Raw genomic sequence first — 16,970 nt, 5'->3', positions numbered from 1 at the left:
AATCAACAACGCAAGTATCACACACACAATATTACACAGGTCTGTCATCTTACCTGCAGACAGCCTCCATGTCGTTCTCTGTCAGGTGCCACTTAAACCGACCGTGGTTCAAGATGTCCTTCCACCTCCCCCAACTGGGGGGGAGAGAGGGGATAGAGAGAGGGGGAGAGGGAAATACATGGAGGAAGAGAGATATATTATATATTCATATGTTTCCCAAAAAATATTTTTAATTGGTACACATGTATTGAACTAGCTGTTACCAGTAGGCCGCATTTATTATTATCCAATCAAAACATTGGATTCTCTTTCAACCTCAGATTAAGCTTTGTCACCCTTGTTTTAGTACCCTTGTTTAGTACCACAAAAACCTCCATTTACCTACAAGAGCAATACTACACAACTGAACTGTTGAGAATTATTATAGGCTGTGAGCAGGAGTGCCTATTATTGCCACCTGTATCTAAATATCATGTCATGGGCAACTGAGGTGAGACAGCCTGCTGTCTGCTTCACGAGTTGAATAGCTCTTAGCCTAGCTCCTTGCCTAGCTCTCAGCTAAGCATTTAGCCTAGCTTGGTCTAACTCTTAGCCTAGCTCTTAGCCCAGTCTTTTCCGTGGACTAGCTCCAAGCTTAAAACCAATCTAGCTCTAAGCCTAGCTTGCAGCCAGTTCAGTCCAGGGCGTCGCCTCGCACATTTTGGACAAATCTTGTATCTCGGATAGAGTGAGTGAACCCCTGGGGTCCATGGGGGTCCAAGGCATGCCTACCCGAAGATGAGCAGATTCTTCTCAACCCGGAAGCACTCTGCGCGGAGGTAGCGTCGTGCTCGCTCGCCCAGCCGGCGCGAGCGACTGGGCCGTTCCTCTGAGTCGCTGTCCAGCTCAGAGAACTCCATCAGCTCGTCGTCCTCAAACGAGTTGTAATGGCGGGTCTGCTTTCTCACCCGAGGGGTGTCGATGACCAGAGACTCCTGGGGGGGGGGGGGGGGTTAAAGGGAGGAGGGGGTGGTCAGGGAGGCGGGGAGGGATACGGAAGGAGTGAGAGTGAGTGAGTGAGAAAGCAAGATCAGCGAGAGGAACAATGAGAGACTGGAAGAGACAGGGAGAGAGATAGCTTAAGAATGAATGAGACTGAGGGAGAGACAATATAAACAATATGGGATCATTTAAAAACAAATAAAACAGACGCAAATAAAAACTATTTAGTTTGAGAAATGGAGGGGAAACACAGCAAGCAGAAAAGAGACAGAAGAGAGAAGTGAGTAATGTATTCACCCCTACCTTCTCGGATTTGGAGTCTATCTCCAACTCCGCAATCTTGGCCCACTTGGCCCAGAAGTTGGGGTCGTCAAGGGAGATGTCTGTCCTGTTCCCAGAAGACACAAAACTGGCCTGTAGGCACGTGGGCCGGGGGGAGAGAGAGAGCAGACCACCATCAGAGTGCATCCTACTTCTGTTATCTAACACCTGACATTATTGCCAAGTCACAACAGGTAAATAGAACAGAACATAGGCGGAATATGATTGGTCCTCTGGGATTTCATCACAGCTAGGTGACTGAACTTGCCAGCCATGTTTATTTGTGGCTCGTAGTTAAGAGTTTTTAATTATTGAACGACTCCCCTTTAAGTGCTTTAGGAGGACATCGGTGGTAAATCAGAGGTTTTAATTGTACAATTAAATGTCAACACATCAGACTGGGTTATATTCTAATTTAAGGAAGTACTGCTTCATTTCCTAATTTTCCCAAATTGGACCGATGGAGGACGTAAATCATCGACCAAGCTCATCAATGATCAAACTTTTCCATAATTTTTTCTGCAGAACAAGAATGGATGTTGTAGAGCGCCTTTATATTTTAAACACACACATGAAGCTGTCTTCTACTAGAGAATAGCAGAGCGGGACTGATCCCTTTTAAGGAGACGGTAGTGAAGAAGCTGACAGCCAAGACTACAGTAGCCGAGGCGTGGGATGGAAGGGTACCTTGGCGAAGGTGGAGCCCTTGCCCTCAGACTCGATGGTGATGGTCTGGGTTCTCCTCTGGAGGATCTGGTCAATGTCTTCCTCACAGAACTTGGAGCCCTCGTCCTCGTCGTCCATCAGGGCTCCGTACGCACCCTTCCTCAGCAGGTCCTCCACTTCCAGCTTAGACAACTGCTGCATCTTGATACACGCCGGCCTTACAGTCAATAATCACATAGTAGCCATCCGCTTACAGGTATGGACGGAGTGGTCAGTGACCCAGGCTTAATCTTAAACATTGCGACTTTAAAGTTATCATATATCAGGGATTCCAAAAGCACTTTACAGCTTAGGCCTAATAAGGCGAAATATTATACAAAAGTATAAACAATTCTAAACTTCATTCACTCTCAGTGTATAGATCAGGCTGCAGGGCAACAGTCTGCATGACATTAAGCATAAATGGTCCACCTGTAAAAGATTGCACCTCCCCACCCCCCACCCCGGTCACAGTATTCGAAAACGATTCGAAAGATTTGAAACCTTCTTGCTGTCCGGCAGCAGTGCTAACCACTGTTCCACCCAATATAATATAATATCTCATACATAATACAATATATATATTATATATATATTATGATATGATGTACCCCGTTGATGCTGCCTTTGCGGTTGATGTCCTGTAGAACGGCCTTGTCCAGACCCAGTTTCAAGCTGGCCTTATCGAACATCTCCCTCTCATACGAGTTCCTGGTGATCAGCCGATACACCTTCACCGCCTTCGACTGGCCAATCCGGTGGCAGCGCGCCTGAGCCTGACGGGAGGGGCCAACACAGGAAGTTTAAACACTCACTCTGAAAAGGCCTTGATGGGCTGAAGCTGCATGCGGTTCTGGTCTGCGTGTGTGTCTGTATTACAGTGTGTGTGTGTGTGTGTGTGTGTGTGTGTGTATGTGTTTGCGCGTGTGTACCTGCAGGTCGTTCTGGGGGTTCCAGTCAGAGTCGAAGATGATGCAGGTGTCTGCGGCGGTGAGGTTGATTCCCAGCCCCCCTGCCCGCGTGCACAGAAGGAACACAAAGCGGTCCGAGTCTGGCCGGGAGAACCGGTCGATGGCCGCCTGCCGGAGGTTCCCGCGCACGCGCCCGTCGATGCGCTCATACGTGTAGCTGAGGAAGAGCAGGGGAGGTTTCAGCACCAGGCGAAAAAACGCTCTCGACTCAACAGGTTCTAAAGCAAAGGAGAGACCCTTGTATGCACGTGACCACTGTCAGTGTTAAACTCACTTCAGTAGGGACACACACTCAGTAAACACACACTCACTCAGTCAGACAGTCAAGAACACTATGTGCTCGCTTCCCTAATGGGTGAATAAATTCATTAGAAAATGTTACCAAGCAATACGCTGACATACACAACTTTTTCTCTTTTCCTCCACGCCCCACCTCTCTCTCGCTTTCGGTCTCTCCTTCAATTTGCAATTTGCTCTCCCGCCCTCCCCTCTACTTCTCTACCTTCCCTTGTCTCCCTACTGCTCTGTACTAGTTAGCTCACTGTCTCGGGATGAGGCTAGTGTTTAGTTGCCAACTTAGCTCTATGCTATTATGCTGTTATCTCACAGTCTCTGGATTAAGGTAGAATTTAGTAAATTTGTTGCTGTTTAGACAACCGTCTCTGGATAAGACTCTTGCTTAAATAGCTCTGTGCTACTTTTTTCCCCATCTCTGGATGAGGCTAGTGCTTGGTTAGCTCTGTGCTGGGGAGCTCACCGTCTCTGGATGAGGTAGTCCTCCAGGATGTCGAGGCAGCGGACCATCTGGGAGAAGACGAGCACCTTGTGCCCCCCGGCCAGCAGCTTGGGCAGCAGCTTGTCTATCAGCACCAGCTTCCCCGCACCCTGGATCATGGCCTGCAGCTGGAAGTCCCACGCATCCGGGCTGTGGCTCTTCCTGAAGCTGTCCAGGATCTTCTCCTCCGCTCCTGGAGGGGGATTTCATTCATTGAACAAGTATTCAACCAGGAGATTCCTGTTGAGCTTCGGAATACATTTTCAAAGGAGACCTGGCATAGACAGGCAGCAGCCTAAATAAAAAACACATACAGAATTGGAAGGCGAGGAGAAAGGAAAGGAAAGGGAAGGAGAGATAGAGGGATGGAGAAGGAGACCGAGAAGGAGAGAGAATGAGAAAAGGATAGAGAAGGATATAGAGAGGGAAGGAGAAGTGTGTGTGTGTGTGTACCTGTGATGAGGTATGCACTTAATGTACACACTTAATGTACATTGTATTTATTCATAGTACTAAATTGTGTAGCATCTGCAGTAGCTAGCTACCACTGCTGTATATGGAGAATGGGTTAGCCTAGCGATTGTTAGTACTTGCTTGGTTCTATGAACATCTTTACTGTACCGACAGCGATATATAATTTCACTTCTTATGACAAATGTACTTGTAAGTCGCTTTGGATAAAAGCGTCTGCTAAATGCCCTAAATGTAAATGTAAATGGGTTGTGTGTGTGCGTGTAGCTGAGAGGACAGGGTGTGTGTGCGTGTGTACCTGTGATGAGGTAGGGGTGGTTGCAGCACTTGCGTAGCTCCATCATGGTGTTGATGAGGTTGGGCATGTTGTGCTGGTTGGCACCTTTAGACAGGAAGGAGAAGTTCTTCTCCAGGATGGCCCGGTAGTATTTCTTCTGCATGTTGGTCAGCTCCACCTGCAGGGGGCAGCACCGCAACACACCGGCTGTTAAAACAACGCTGGCAACCAGCCTCCAGGGATCATGTAGTACTACACTGTATGACTGTCAATCACCCAGAAAGGTTAAGACTGCATCTTATCAATACATTTGATATAATGTGCAAACACACATCACATAAATGTTGGGACATTACACACGAATGTCACTTACACAATGCACACACACACACCGCACTTCATCATATATATAGACACAAAAATCCAACACACCTTATCTCACACACACACACACACACACACACACACACACACACACACACACACACACACACACACACACACACACACACACACACACACACACACACACACACACACACACACACACACACACACACACAATAAGGCAGTGTTCCAGGGGACTTCTACCCCTCCTCAGATCAGTCATATCAGCAGATAAAACAGATCGATACCTCTATTATGGTCTCTTCTTTAGGTGCCAGGTTCTTCTCTACATCATCTTTTAGCCTCCTCAACATCATGGGCTTCAAGATAGCCTGTAGCTTCTTGACCTGAGAGGAGACAAGAGGAGATAAGAAAGGAGCAGAGAGGAGAGAAGGGAGGTGAAACAAATTGTGCAGGGGAGAAGATTAGTATGAAGAGACTTCATACTATGAAGTCTCTTCATACTTCATACTACTATTTCTATAATCTAGTGGAGGACAGACCTGTTCCTCTGTCTTCAGGTCCCCAAACTCCTCCAGGAAGGTGCTCTCTGAGGGGAACTGCAGCGGCTCCAGGAAGTTCAGCAGACTGAACAGCTCCTCCACAGAGTTCTGCAGAGGAGTGCCTGTCAGCAGAACCTTGTGTTCCTATAGCAAAGCAAGCGACAGGATCTGTTACCTCTAGAATACAGCTTAGAACCACTAGAACACATATCAGAACCACTGGAAGAGAGCTTTGAACCACTGGATGCAGGATTAGAACCACTAAACACAGTTCAAAACAACGTGAATGTTCATTCCATTGATCACATGCTGTTCGCACACGCACACAAACACACACACGATGTTCCCCTTTAGACTCTTGAACTGCAGTAACAAGTGAGTTTCCCTAGTGCGGGACTATTGGATCTCACCTCCTACTCAAGCATGTCATCCAACAGAGCACAGAGATGTGTGTGTGTTGTGTGACCGAGCGGTGGGCTACGCACCAGGTTCATCATCTTCAGGCCCTCCAGCAGCTTACAGTTGCGGTTCTTGAGGCGGTGGGCCTCGTCGATGACCACGCAGCGCCAGTGGAGCTTCTTCAGCTCAGGGCAGTCCGCCATGATCATCTCGAACGTGGTGATCACCCCATGGAACTTCAGCACCCCTGGGATAGAGTTCCCCTGGGGGAGGAGAGGAGAGGAGAGGAGAGAGAGAGAGAGAGAGAGAGAGAGAGAGAGAGAGAGAGAGAGAGAGACCATTAACCTGCGTGCAAATATGCGAGCTCAATAATGCAACAGTAATGATCACTCCCTGCCGCCCCTGTCTCTCGCTCTCTCTCCCCCCCACTATACCTCTATGTCTCTCTATCTGGGGGTCTCCCTCTCTCTCCCCTCCCTTCTATACATCTCTTTGTCTCTCTAACTGGGGGTCTCTTTCTCCTTCTCTCTCTCCAGACTTTATCTCTGAACCGTCTCTCCACCTCTCTCTCTCTCCCCCCACTATGTCTCTAACTGGGGGTCTCTTATTCCAGACTTTATCTCTGCACCATCTCTCCACCTGGGGCTCTCTCTCTCTCGCTCTCTCCCCCCCCCCCACTATACCGCTATGTCTCTATTTGGGGGGGGCTCCCTCTCTCTCTTCTCTCTCCCCTCCCTTCTATACATCTCTTTGACTCTCTACCTGGGGGTCTCGGTAGAACATCTCGTACTGCAGGATCATCTGCCGGCTGATCTGGGAGCCGTGGTAGACGATGGCGTTGAGGGGGGTCCACGTGCGGAACTCCCGCTCCCAGTTGGTGATGGTGGAGAGGGGCGCGATGACCAGGAAGGGCCCGCGGATGCCCAGGCTGAACAACTCGTACAGGAAGGTGATGGACTGGATGGTCTTCCCCAGACCCATCTCGTCGGCCAGGATGCAGTTCTTCCTGTTGTGAAAAACATGTAGCACTGTGAGACAGCCTTCTGATTTGATTGTTCTGTGTGATCATTCATCTCATTGGTGTCGCTATTTTCATCACCAGCGCTCTGTTGTTGTTTTCATTTTATTCACTGTTTTCTACATAATATTGTTATACTTTCGCAATATGCAAATTTGTTTTTGTCCTGCCTCTCTCTCTCTCAAGATAGAAAGAGAGTCAAGAGTCAAGTTATTTCTATGTCCTAGTGTGCGCATATGTATATGAATGCAGTCTAAATCAATCAGTCTGTGCGTGCGTGCATGGGTATGTGCATGTGTGTGTGTGTGTGTGTGTGTGTGTAGCGTACCGGTGGTACCAGTTGAAGAGCAGCCAGTTCATGCCCTCTAGCTGGTATTCTCGGAGCTGGTTGGCCCCGCGGTAGGCTTTGGAGTGCTCCAGCTTCTGCCACTTATCAGGGAGGGGTCGCTCCTACACAAGGCGGGGTCAGGGGCACATCAATACAGCCACAAGCACTGGACACTGATCAGGAGATGCTTCGCTTTCAGACTTCCACAACGATACCAAACAAGTAGCAAACACATACACAGTCGGGATGTGCAGTGAGGTTGTAGCTCAAGAGGTAGAGCGGGTTTGTATGTCGAGGTGTCCCTGAGTGAGACACTTAACCCAACAGCTTGCTGGCTGTGGCCTTGCATGACTGACACCGCTGTTGATGTAAGAATGTGTGTTTGAATGGGCGAATGTGAGCCAATAATTGTAAAGTGCTTCTGATGGGCTCAGGTCGCAAAAAGCGCTTTATAAATGGAGTAAGGATGTGTGTGCAGATGTGTGTGTCCACGTGTTTGCAAAGGACAAAAAATTTTTTTCTTAGGAGCACCCCTGTGTGTGTGTGTGTGTGTGTGTGTGTGTGTGTGTGTGTGTGTGTGTGTGTGTGTGTGTGTGTGTGTGTGTGTGTGTGTGTGTGTGTGTGTGTGTGTGTGTGTGTGTGTGCTCACTATGTATCGGAGGTCAGCAGGTATTTTCTGGATCTCCTCAAATTCTTTGATCTTAGAGGCGTCCAGGTCCTCCTGTAGCTCCCAGGTAGCCTCCTCATAGGACAGACTGCACCACTTCACCAGGTAGTGGGTCACTTCCTGTTAATGTACAGTCACTTCCTGTTTAGAACTCCTCATTAGACAGACTGCACCACTTCACCAGGTAGTGGGTCACTTCCTGTTTACACACAGTCTCTTCCTGTTAGTAAATATGTCATGTCCTTTTTATATACACATTCACTTCATATTTACATAGATTAGACACAGATGTAGAGTCATATACACTGTGAGTGATTTATACTTTTTTTTATAAGTTATCTTAATGGGTGACATAATGTATGTGCGTGTGTGTGTGTGTATGCGTGTCTTACCTCTCCTGTCTCGGTATCTGTGGTAATAGCAACCTCCAGAATTCTGTCTACTTCTATATAGTCTGGATTAAATAGATCCTCATCCGGCTAAGAGACAGACATACAGAAACAGAGAGGGAGAGATATTACTACCGAGTTATTTACAGCAAACACAACACACTTTCGATTGTATCAATATCTGAATGCAAACATTAAACATACACTGTTTAGTAGTAGGTAAAGGTATTAAAAAGGTAGTGGTAGGGTTTAAAGACGAGTACCAGTTGTATGTGAAGGTATTAAAGCTAGTGTAAGGCCTGGTTCGAAGACAGGCAACAGTAGTCAGTAAAGGCATTTTAAGGTAGCATTAGGTGGTTTCTCAGGTGCGAGTGTCACCTCAATAAACAGGTGTTTCATCTGGGCATGCTTGGTCCGGAAGCGTTTGATCTTCTGGTGGATGCGTGGGTCTTTCTCCAGCTCATCCAGCGTGGCCCACTTACAGTGCATGTATGAGCTGTCAGGACACACACACACACACACACACACACACACACACACTTAAAACTGGCATCGGACCAGATGGAGAGACGGGTAACCTATCAAGGTGTTAACAGGTAAGATATTAGGTAAGAGATAAGGATGCTAGCTCAATTCCCAAGTATTAGCAGGTATTAAAAGTAACTGCCACCGAAAAGTACCATCAGAGTACCATCAGAAAACATTAGAAATATGAAGATTGTGTTTTCAGCCGTCAACGCCAATGCATGGTTTTTGGACTCTCTGGACGGTGCATGTCCACATCAGTATGCATGAATCCACAATCCATCAAAAATGCCTGCCTGACATTTTCAGGTGAGATACTATTACTATGTTTATAGTCCACTGATGTTTATTGATGTCATCTGAAATGGCAAAGACTCACAAGTTTCTGTACTTGACGTAAAACTCCTCTGCCTCATCTTCTACGTCCTCTGAAGAAGCACCCTAGAGAAAGAGAGAGAGAGAGAGCAAGCGAGAGAGTGAAAAGGTGCGTAACAGAGAAATATTTAAGACAGACAGAGAGGATGTCAGAACCCAAATAATGGGGATGTCGTACATGCTGCATCAATCAAAATGAATTCCTCTAGGAGGTAACACACACACACTACCTCCTTCTTCACTGTTCTGACAGTCAGAATTTTCTCAATGATGTTTGCCTCGTCTTCAGGTGGCTCCTGAGAGAGACAGAGAGACAGAGCGAGAGAGAGAATTAGCAGGGCAAACAGATGTGTTTGCAGTAGAGTGTGTGCGTCCGTACCCGTGTGTGTGTGTGTGTGTCCATGTATCTGTGTGTCAGTACCTCTGCCTGCCAGGCGAGGGCCGTGGCGTTGAAGGCCCCGATGCGTCCTGTCCCCAGCACGGCGATGGTCTCTCCGTCGTCATCCACCACCTTGAAGTCCAGGTCCTCGTTATACTTCCTCCTCTTCACCTGCCGGCCTGACCGCCGCTTCTGCCAGACGGGGAGGAAACAGGGTTTACACATCGCGACTACTTTCTCATTCCTGGGAGCTTTCTTTTTCAACTTTTTTAATACTTGACATCTTACCTTTTGGTCAATTAACAACAATTTGCAAGTCAAACATTATTTGTTTCCCTTTGTTAATTTTAGAGAGAGAGAGAGAGAGAGAGAGAGAGAGAGAGAGAGAGAGAGAGAGAGAGAGAGAGAGAGAGAGAGAGAGAGAGAGAGAGCGAGTAAGTGAGTGAGAGAGTGACAGAGAGAAGAGAGAGAGGAATGGAATAAGATCTTTCCTACCAACAGTTTTATCATTTATATTATCCAACTGTTCCATACAGTCTACATTAAACAATAAACGTTATCTATATTCTTATAGTGGAACTGGGTTTGCATGTGCGTGTTCGTATGTCCACTCACCGTGTGGTCCAGGGGGTCCTGGCTGTCATCTCCCCCGAGGGTCAGGGTGGATACCGAGGCTGCGTCATCACTCTCTGGCCCCTCTGGGACCACAACCTCCTGGTTTCTCCTCTTCCCCTTCTTCTTCTTCTCCACTGGAGCCACGCCAGGGTCTCTGGGAGGTGGGGGGCACAAACATACTCAGTCATTAACATGAGCATACTGTCAGCTGTTCTGTTAGCGGTAGCTTCACTCAGTTATGAGGACGAAGTCAGCTGTATTAGTAGTATAACCTTGGCCGAGTCATTAGCCTTAACCTTAGCGGTAGCAGTAACATTGTCAAAGGCAAAAGAAAGTGTCTCCTGAACACAATAAATATTTTAACAACAAAAGTCCCATGCTTGAGAGAATAATTGAAACAAAAGATGATCAATTTACAGAATTTTTTTTATAAAAAGCTGGAGGAAGAGCAGTAAAGAGAGACATTTTTTACACTGCTAAAAGTGTAAAAGTCTCCGTAATTCCCGTCATGAATAAACTCCCCTGTGGTCCAAAGAAAACAGAAATAAACAAATACTTGAACTATGACCCTATAAAACACAGCACGAGCAAAAACTTCACCTATGACCCTATAAACCACAGCACGCCGAAAAACTTCACCTATGACCCTATAAAACGGCATAAAGTCAAACTTTTCCTTTGGCTGTATAAAATGCAGCGTAAACACAAACTTCACCTATGACCCAATAAAACACAGGAAAAACACAAACGTAACCTCTGACCTTATAAAACAAAACCTTCCTAACCATCTCTAATCTTTGTTTGATTACATCTTTTACCTTTATTTATAAGCTAACTACATATTTTCAGAGACCTGATTAGCAGGATCAGACAAAAATAAGAAAACTGCTGGCAAACACTATGTACAGTACAGATTCTTTAAGCTATTACAGCTCACACAAATATAACCAATAATAATATTGCAATTACAGATGCACTAGACACAAGAAAATCGTACATAACATTACCAGCAGAAATAAGTAAACAATAATAACTGACTACTGAAATCTAACGAATGATACGTACAAGTGAACCTCTGATATGACTGTTACAACACAAACATCAAGACATCAGAAAGAGCTGAGTGTGTACAATGAACATCACGTCAGGAGAAATAAGGGATGTTGATAGAAAAACAGTGCTGCGATTAGTAAACACACACAATGACATCCTGAATGAATGGTTTTAATTACCACATTTAAATATTCATCCATATACTTCACCCAACAGGTAAACTAACCACCAGCTGTTATGTGTAAGTAGTAAGAGTAAGAGATGGTTTACGCTGGACATATATCAAAGATAGTTTGATTAAGACCTGATAGATCAATACAAGCTTGCTTGCCTGCTTTCAGACTGGAGTTATAGTTAAATATATTTCTGATTGTCTATTAGGTCAGTAAGACCAGCGGAGATCTGCTTTTAATATGAAACTGCTCATAATGGCTCATAAGACTTTTTACCTACTATTTACCCAAAGTAAAACTTGTTTACTTTGGTCATTTAGCAGAGGCTTTTTTCCAAAGAGACAAACAATGAATTAAGACACATTTTGATAAGGAGCAGGTAGGGGTTAGGCAACGGCTTATGCTAGGATGCCTACAGGTAGACTGAAGACATCGCGGCTCAAACCCAGAACATCTCAGTTGGCCATCAGTTTTCTCTTGCATCCAAATCACCAGGAGGTTTAGAGAGGCAGAGGACACTAAGTGTGATGCAGCTTTTTTTTATGGCAGGAGGACAGAATACAATAGGAGGAGTGGAAACCGAACAGGAGTAAAATAGTAAAAAAAAAAAATAGTAAAATAGTTATTTGGAAACTCCCTCTCTACCTTCCAATCTCTCCACCCCTCCCCCTCTCTTCAACACTGAATCTCCAACAAGCAGCATGAGCCCTCACACACACACACACACACACACACACACACACACACACACACACACACACACACACACACACACACACACACACACACACACACACACACACACACACACACACACACAGAGTCAGACATCCAGGCAGCCAGCAACAGCCAGAGTCAAACCATGTCATGTTCTTACCTGGGCTTGCGTCCCCTCTGCTTCGGTGCTGGAGGGTTTTTGGGTGCTGGAGGGTTTCTAGGCGCTGCAGGGTGTTTCGATGCTGGGGTGTGCTTGGGTGCTGGAGCCTGTCTGGGTGTCGTAAGATGTCTGGTTGCTGGGGGGTGCTTGTTGGCCGGGGCATGCTTGGGTGTTGCCGCCTGTCTGGGTGCTGGGGGGTGCTTGTGGGCTGGGAGTTGGCTGGGTTTCTGGGCCTTGGCCTGGGCCAGAGAGGTCTGTATTCGGGGGTGTCCTCCCGCCTTGGTACTGACCACCAGGGTGGGAAGGGGCATGGGGGCTGCCTCCGCATCTGTTGCGGTGGTAACAGAGCACAGTTCAAAAGATCATGAAAGAGTAACTGGCAGGGGGGTTTCAGGTATACAATATGAACACAGATGACACATGGGTGTGGTGCTGTCATACCTGGGGGTGGAGCCGGAGGGATGATTTTAATCTTGGGCTTTCTGCCTCTCTTAGCGGGTACCTTGATGGGCACCTGACTGAGGTCCTTCCTCTCCGCCGCCCGCTTCAGCTCCACTCGCTGAGACGCCTTCCTCCCTTCTTTCCACCTCCTGGGGGGAGGAGGTGCCGTCTCCACCTCCTTCTCCCTCTCCTCCCGTCGTTTCTTTGGTTTCCTGCTCTCCCTCTCCTCCTTTTCCGCTTTCTCCTTCTCTCGCTTCTCTTTTTTCTTTCTTTTTTTTTTCACCCGGGCTCCGGCCCTTCCTCCACCTCCGTCCTCTTCATCACTTCCTCTTCCTCCTCCGGAGTGCCGGGAGGCAAGGCCTGTGATGTGATTGGTCGTTGCTGTGGCACCCGCAGGGGTGAGAAGGCGGAGCTGGTCCTTGGGGCCCAGGACCAGCTGGCCCCGCGGGATCGTGGGTAATGTAGTTTGTGCGTTGCTGCTGTTTTGGTCCGAGGAAGAGGAGGCTGCCGCAGTAGAGGATGAAGGAGTATGCTTCAAAAGGCCACCATGCATCTGGTCAGGACAGGTAGACAGACAGACAGGGAATTTTGAGCATCATGTTAACGTTTTATTCTCTCCGTTTAAAAATCATACATTTAGTCATTCAAATATTTGGTCATTTGAATGACTAAAAAAAAACATTCTGTAGTTCCTGTTATTTTAATGCAATTTCCTAACCCTAAGCTTGGAGGCCAAATTTCACACAAAACCAAAGTGACTAACATTACCTTGGAAAGATCGAAATTCCTGAACTTTCTTCCTTACAGGATGGGCAGGAGAGAAACAGAACGGCCCACAAAGAAACATTTCTGTACATCTTAATTACCAGACCGAAGGAGAAGCCCTAATCACATCACTCGACCTTACCAGAATTTCACTGAAACTCTGTGTTAGAATTTGATAATAATAATACACCATAGCATATTGTTAAAAAACATCCAGGTCGGAAAAAGTATGCTTGACAAGAAGGATTGAGACTCTTCTCATGAGCTGGAGTTGGGTCGTTGATTCTAGACCAGTGGTCATCAACCTTTTTAAGCCCAAGATCACTGACCTCAGCCTTGGTGAAAGGCAAGTTCTACCTATTGAAGTGTTGAGAGAAAAAACACAGCCCAGATTTTACTTCCAACTTGAGGGCTTTTATTTGGCTAATTGTATTTGAATTACATTGGCTTTGGTCCAACTTTCAAATTGATGCAACCAAGAAAATATTGTAAGAAGCATATCAAACCTAGCTGTGTTGAATTTTACAATGTACATTCAATTCTAAGTTTCATTATATAATTTCATTCCAACACAAAAAATAAAGGCATGTGGGGTATTTTCCATTTGTATGAGGAAATTATTTTGTTCATAGTAACCAACAAATCAACATAGATAATAAATTTTACTTGCAGTTAGCAGATCATATGAAGTGCCATTGTTAACGGTTATGCTCAGTTATGATTATATTATATATTACATATATATTACTGTGGAAATTAACTATTGCGATACTTTCAAGTACATTTTTAAATGCTCAAATGTGTCAAATAATTTGGACCCCACCTCCAGCCCTCTTAAACAAAATACATGTGCATGTGCATGTTTATGTTCATGTTCATGCACGCAAGCATGGAATGCATGGAAGCATGCAACGTTGAAAGATCAGATGTTTGAATTACTTGACACCAACGTGGAGAGGCACTTTTGTCCAGGGCATAATGTGCATTTCACAATTACACTCATTCCAATAATTTCTTGGAGGGAAAAGTAATAGCTATACTTCCATTTAAAGAAGGCTACTTTTGGATTATTTTGGCTCATCATTCCTGATTCTTGTTGACTCACTTGTGTCGTTGTGTGTCCGACTGCGTGCTTTCGAATGTGTAAACACCCGCCCAACTCTACCTCTGATTGGCTTACTGTGAAATGTTACTCTACCTAGCCAATTGTCATCATTAATGCGATTGTCTCGTGCCCTATAATCAAGGAAGAAAAGTAGCGAGAGAGAGATATACAACACCATTATTCTCATCACTGATTAAGAGAGAGAGGGCGAGAAGCGCTTGCAAAACGGAACATTAATCAGGCATATTTTATTATATGTATGTATATGTATGTAGTTTTCTATTATTTTTCGGGAGCTACAGGGAGAGTCTCAAAGATCGACCAGTCGATCGCGATCAACGGGTTGGCAACCACTGTTCTAGACCAATCACGTGCAAAGAGCTGAAACAACCAATGAGCACCGACCATGGATTTATAAAAAGACAGATGCAACCAATCTTTGGTACTTTGGCATCCCTTCATGAGGATGAAACATTCATGTCATGGCCTCTGAGGTGGGGAGGTGCGGAGGTTGGAGGGAATAACTAGTTCTGGTGTGCATAAAACACACACTGATGTGAATATTCACCACTGTTCACGACACTGTGACGCTGAGGTGTGGGCAAACTGTCCTGCAGACATTAATCATTTTTCATATATATACAGTATATACTGTATTTTTTTTTTTTTTTAATAAATTGGTCCCTTCTCACATGCACGCTGCACTATTCCAAAGCAAGCTAGTTTGTGGACATGTGCTAGACAAGCACAGCCTTTCACAATGTCAGATGAAATACTGCAGTCACGGTCCTTATTTCATTGTTCCCTTTAAAAAACCATCACATAAGTTCTTCATATTGTAGCTCAATCATAAATGTAAACAAACTAAAAATCTCACGACACATATTAGCAATCACTACAACAAGGTAGACGTGTGTGTGTGTGTGTGTGTGTGTGTGTGTGTGTGTGTGTGTGTGTGTGTGTGTGTGTGTGTGTGTGTGTGTGTGTGTGTGTGTGTGTGTGTGTGTTTTATCCTGTGGGGTAGATCATGTATGCCGGTATACGGATGATGAAACTATACATCCCCTGTCTTTGTTCTCAGCCAGCCAGGATCAGTGCTGGCCTTTAGAACTCATTGATTTCTGAGCCATGGGTTTTGTTGGTGCATACGAGCGTTGGGCTGATGTTTCACGGTAGGAAGCTTCCACGGTTCCCATGGCAGCCCAGCGGTTCATAATTAAGCTTCTAAATTTGGCCACCAACCGCACTGAAGTTCCGCACAGGTTGACAATGCAGCCAGTATAGCGACACAAAACCTGATTGATTGACTGATGTGTGCCTGGGTGTATATATAATAATAATAAATAAATGTTAGCTGTTAAGCACCATACTGTGCTTCACATATCAGGACAATGACTAAATACGTTTCTGAGAAGTTAACCTGATCACCTACTGTAGCTATATAACAATCTATTTTAGTTAACCTCTGTCAAGTTAGCTGGCCTACTTTTGAATCCATCAAGGTTGGCGGGCCAGCTAAGTAGGCTAGCTGTGTACATAAGCTATTAATTAAGTAAGTCATTCCCAGTAATTAATCAAACGTATTAGAGGGGGTGGTGAAGACCTAGCATAAGTAATGTTTTATGTTACCGAATCAGGGGGTGATGCTGGATTCAGGGACAGAACTATAGTACCGAACAGTTGAAATACTCAAATACCTTTTTTTTAGGTCCCTATTAAATCACCAGGAGTGATGTTGATTTGCCATTAAATTCCCTTTCAAAATCTACTGATTTGTGACTGAAGTGGGAATGTCCACCCAGACTAATGATGGATAGATGGGTTAGTCCACTGGGTAGACTGGTATATCAATCATTGATCTGATTGGTAAATACTATGTTGGTATAATAATATGTTTATTGAGTTGATATACAGTATAATATCAACAACTGACTATTAATAGGTGCTTATAGCCCAATGCAATCTTTGCTTTTGTTATCAGACTTCAGATATGTAAAAGGATAACATTGCATAAGGGTGTGGTATGGTATGGCCAAATCATAGAACGTTATCTACAATATAAACAGAATACTTGATAATAAACTTTATAATCATAGTAAAACAGCATTAAAAACTGCAGAAGCCAGGGGACTTGTGTAGTATCTACTACAACAATGGAAAGGCACAATCTGTTATAAACCAGTGGTTCACCTGGATTCCCAGTATAATAGATTGAAAAAAAAAAAAGCAAAAAGTGTGTCTGTGTGTTTGTTTGTGTGTTCAGAATAACCACCTTTGTCTTTAAGTGACAAATATATAGATAGGGACAGAGACAAACAGAAATATAAAACTATAGAGATAGTGACAGACACACACAGAAATAGACATATATTCAATAGAGAAATATATAGAGATATAGTGAGAGACAAACAGAAATTCAAATATATATATAGAGATAGTGACAGAAATATTTATAGAGACAGAATCAAAT

The 16,970-nt window shown here is 45.0% G+C and overlaps 1 protein-coding gene across 3 annotated transcripts in view; it reads right to left on the bottom strand.

Moving 5' to 3' along the window:
* chd6 (chromodomain helicase DNA binding protein 6) overlaps positions 1-16,970 on the bottom strand; it is a 58,851-nt gene that overhangs the window by 20,530 nt on the left and 21,351 nt on the right. For 2 of the 3 annotated variants that reach the window (XM_084464209.1, XM_084464208.1), the window contains exons 3-24: positions 12,631-13,183; positions 12,190-12,517; positions 10,087-10,240; positions 9,514-9,663; positions 9,323-9,388; positions 9,097-9,158; positions 8,571-8,688; positions 8,196-8,282; positions 7,786-7,923; positions 7,137-7,258; positions 6,553-6,796; positions 5,877-6,053; positions 5,392-5,535; positions 5,137-5,235; positions 4,523-4,679; positions 3,736-3,946; positions 2,940-3,135; positions 2,619-2,783; positions 1,990-2,169; positions 1,285-1,395; positions 772-974; positions 54-134 (exon numbers count right to left, since the gene is read on the bottom strand). In XM_084464209.1, the coding sequence (XP_084320335.1) occupies positions 54-134; positions 772-974; positions 1,285-1,395; positions 1,990-2,169; positions 2,619-2,783; positions 2,940-3,135; positions 3,736-3,946; positions 4,523-4,679; positions 5,137-5,235; positions 5,392-5,535; positions 5,877-6,053; positions 6,553-6,796; positions 7,137-7,258; positions 7,786-7,923; positions 8,196-8,282; positions 8,571-8,688; positions 9,097-9,158; positions 9,323-9,388; positions 9,514-9,663; positions 10,087-10,240; positions 12,190-12,517; positions 12,631-13,183 (3,746 nt within the window). The remainder of the gene's footprint in view (positions 1-53; positions 135-771; positions 975-1,284; positions 1,396-1,989; positions 2,170-2,618; positions 2,784-2,939; positions 3,136-3,735; positions 3,947-4,522; positions 4,680-5,136; positions 5,236-5,391; positions 5,536-5,876; positions 6,054-6,552; positions 6,797-7,136; positions 7,259-7,785; positions 7,924-8,195; positions 8,283-8,570; positions 8,689-9,096; positions 9,159-9,322; positions 9,389-9,513; positions 9,664-10,086; positions 10,241-12,189; positions 12,518-12,630; positions 13,184-16,970) is intronic. The other variant, XM_084464210.1, reaches the window with a different exon arrangement.

The sequence above is a fragment of the Micromesistius poutassou genome (assembly GCF_964030765.1).
Source record: "Micromesistius poutassou genome assembly, chromosome: 2".
NCBI classification, from domain to species: Eukaryota; Metazoa; Chordata; class Actinopteri; order Gadiformes; family Gadidae; genus Micromesistius; species Micromesistius poutassou.
Note: the sequence above shows the minus strand (reverse complement) of the source record. Positions and strands in the feature narration are given on the sequence as shown.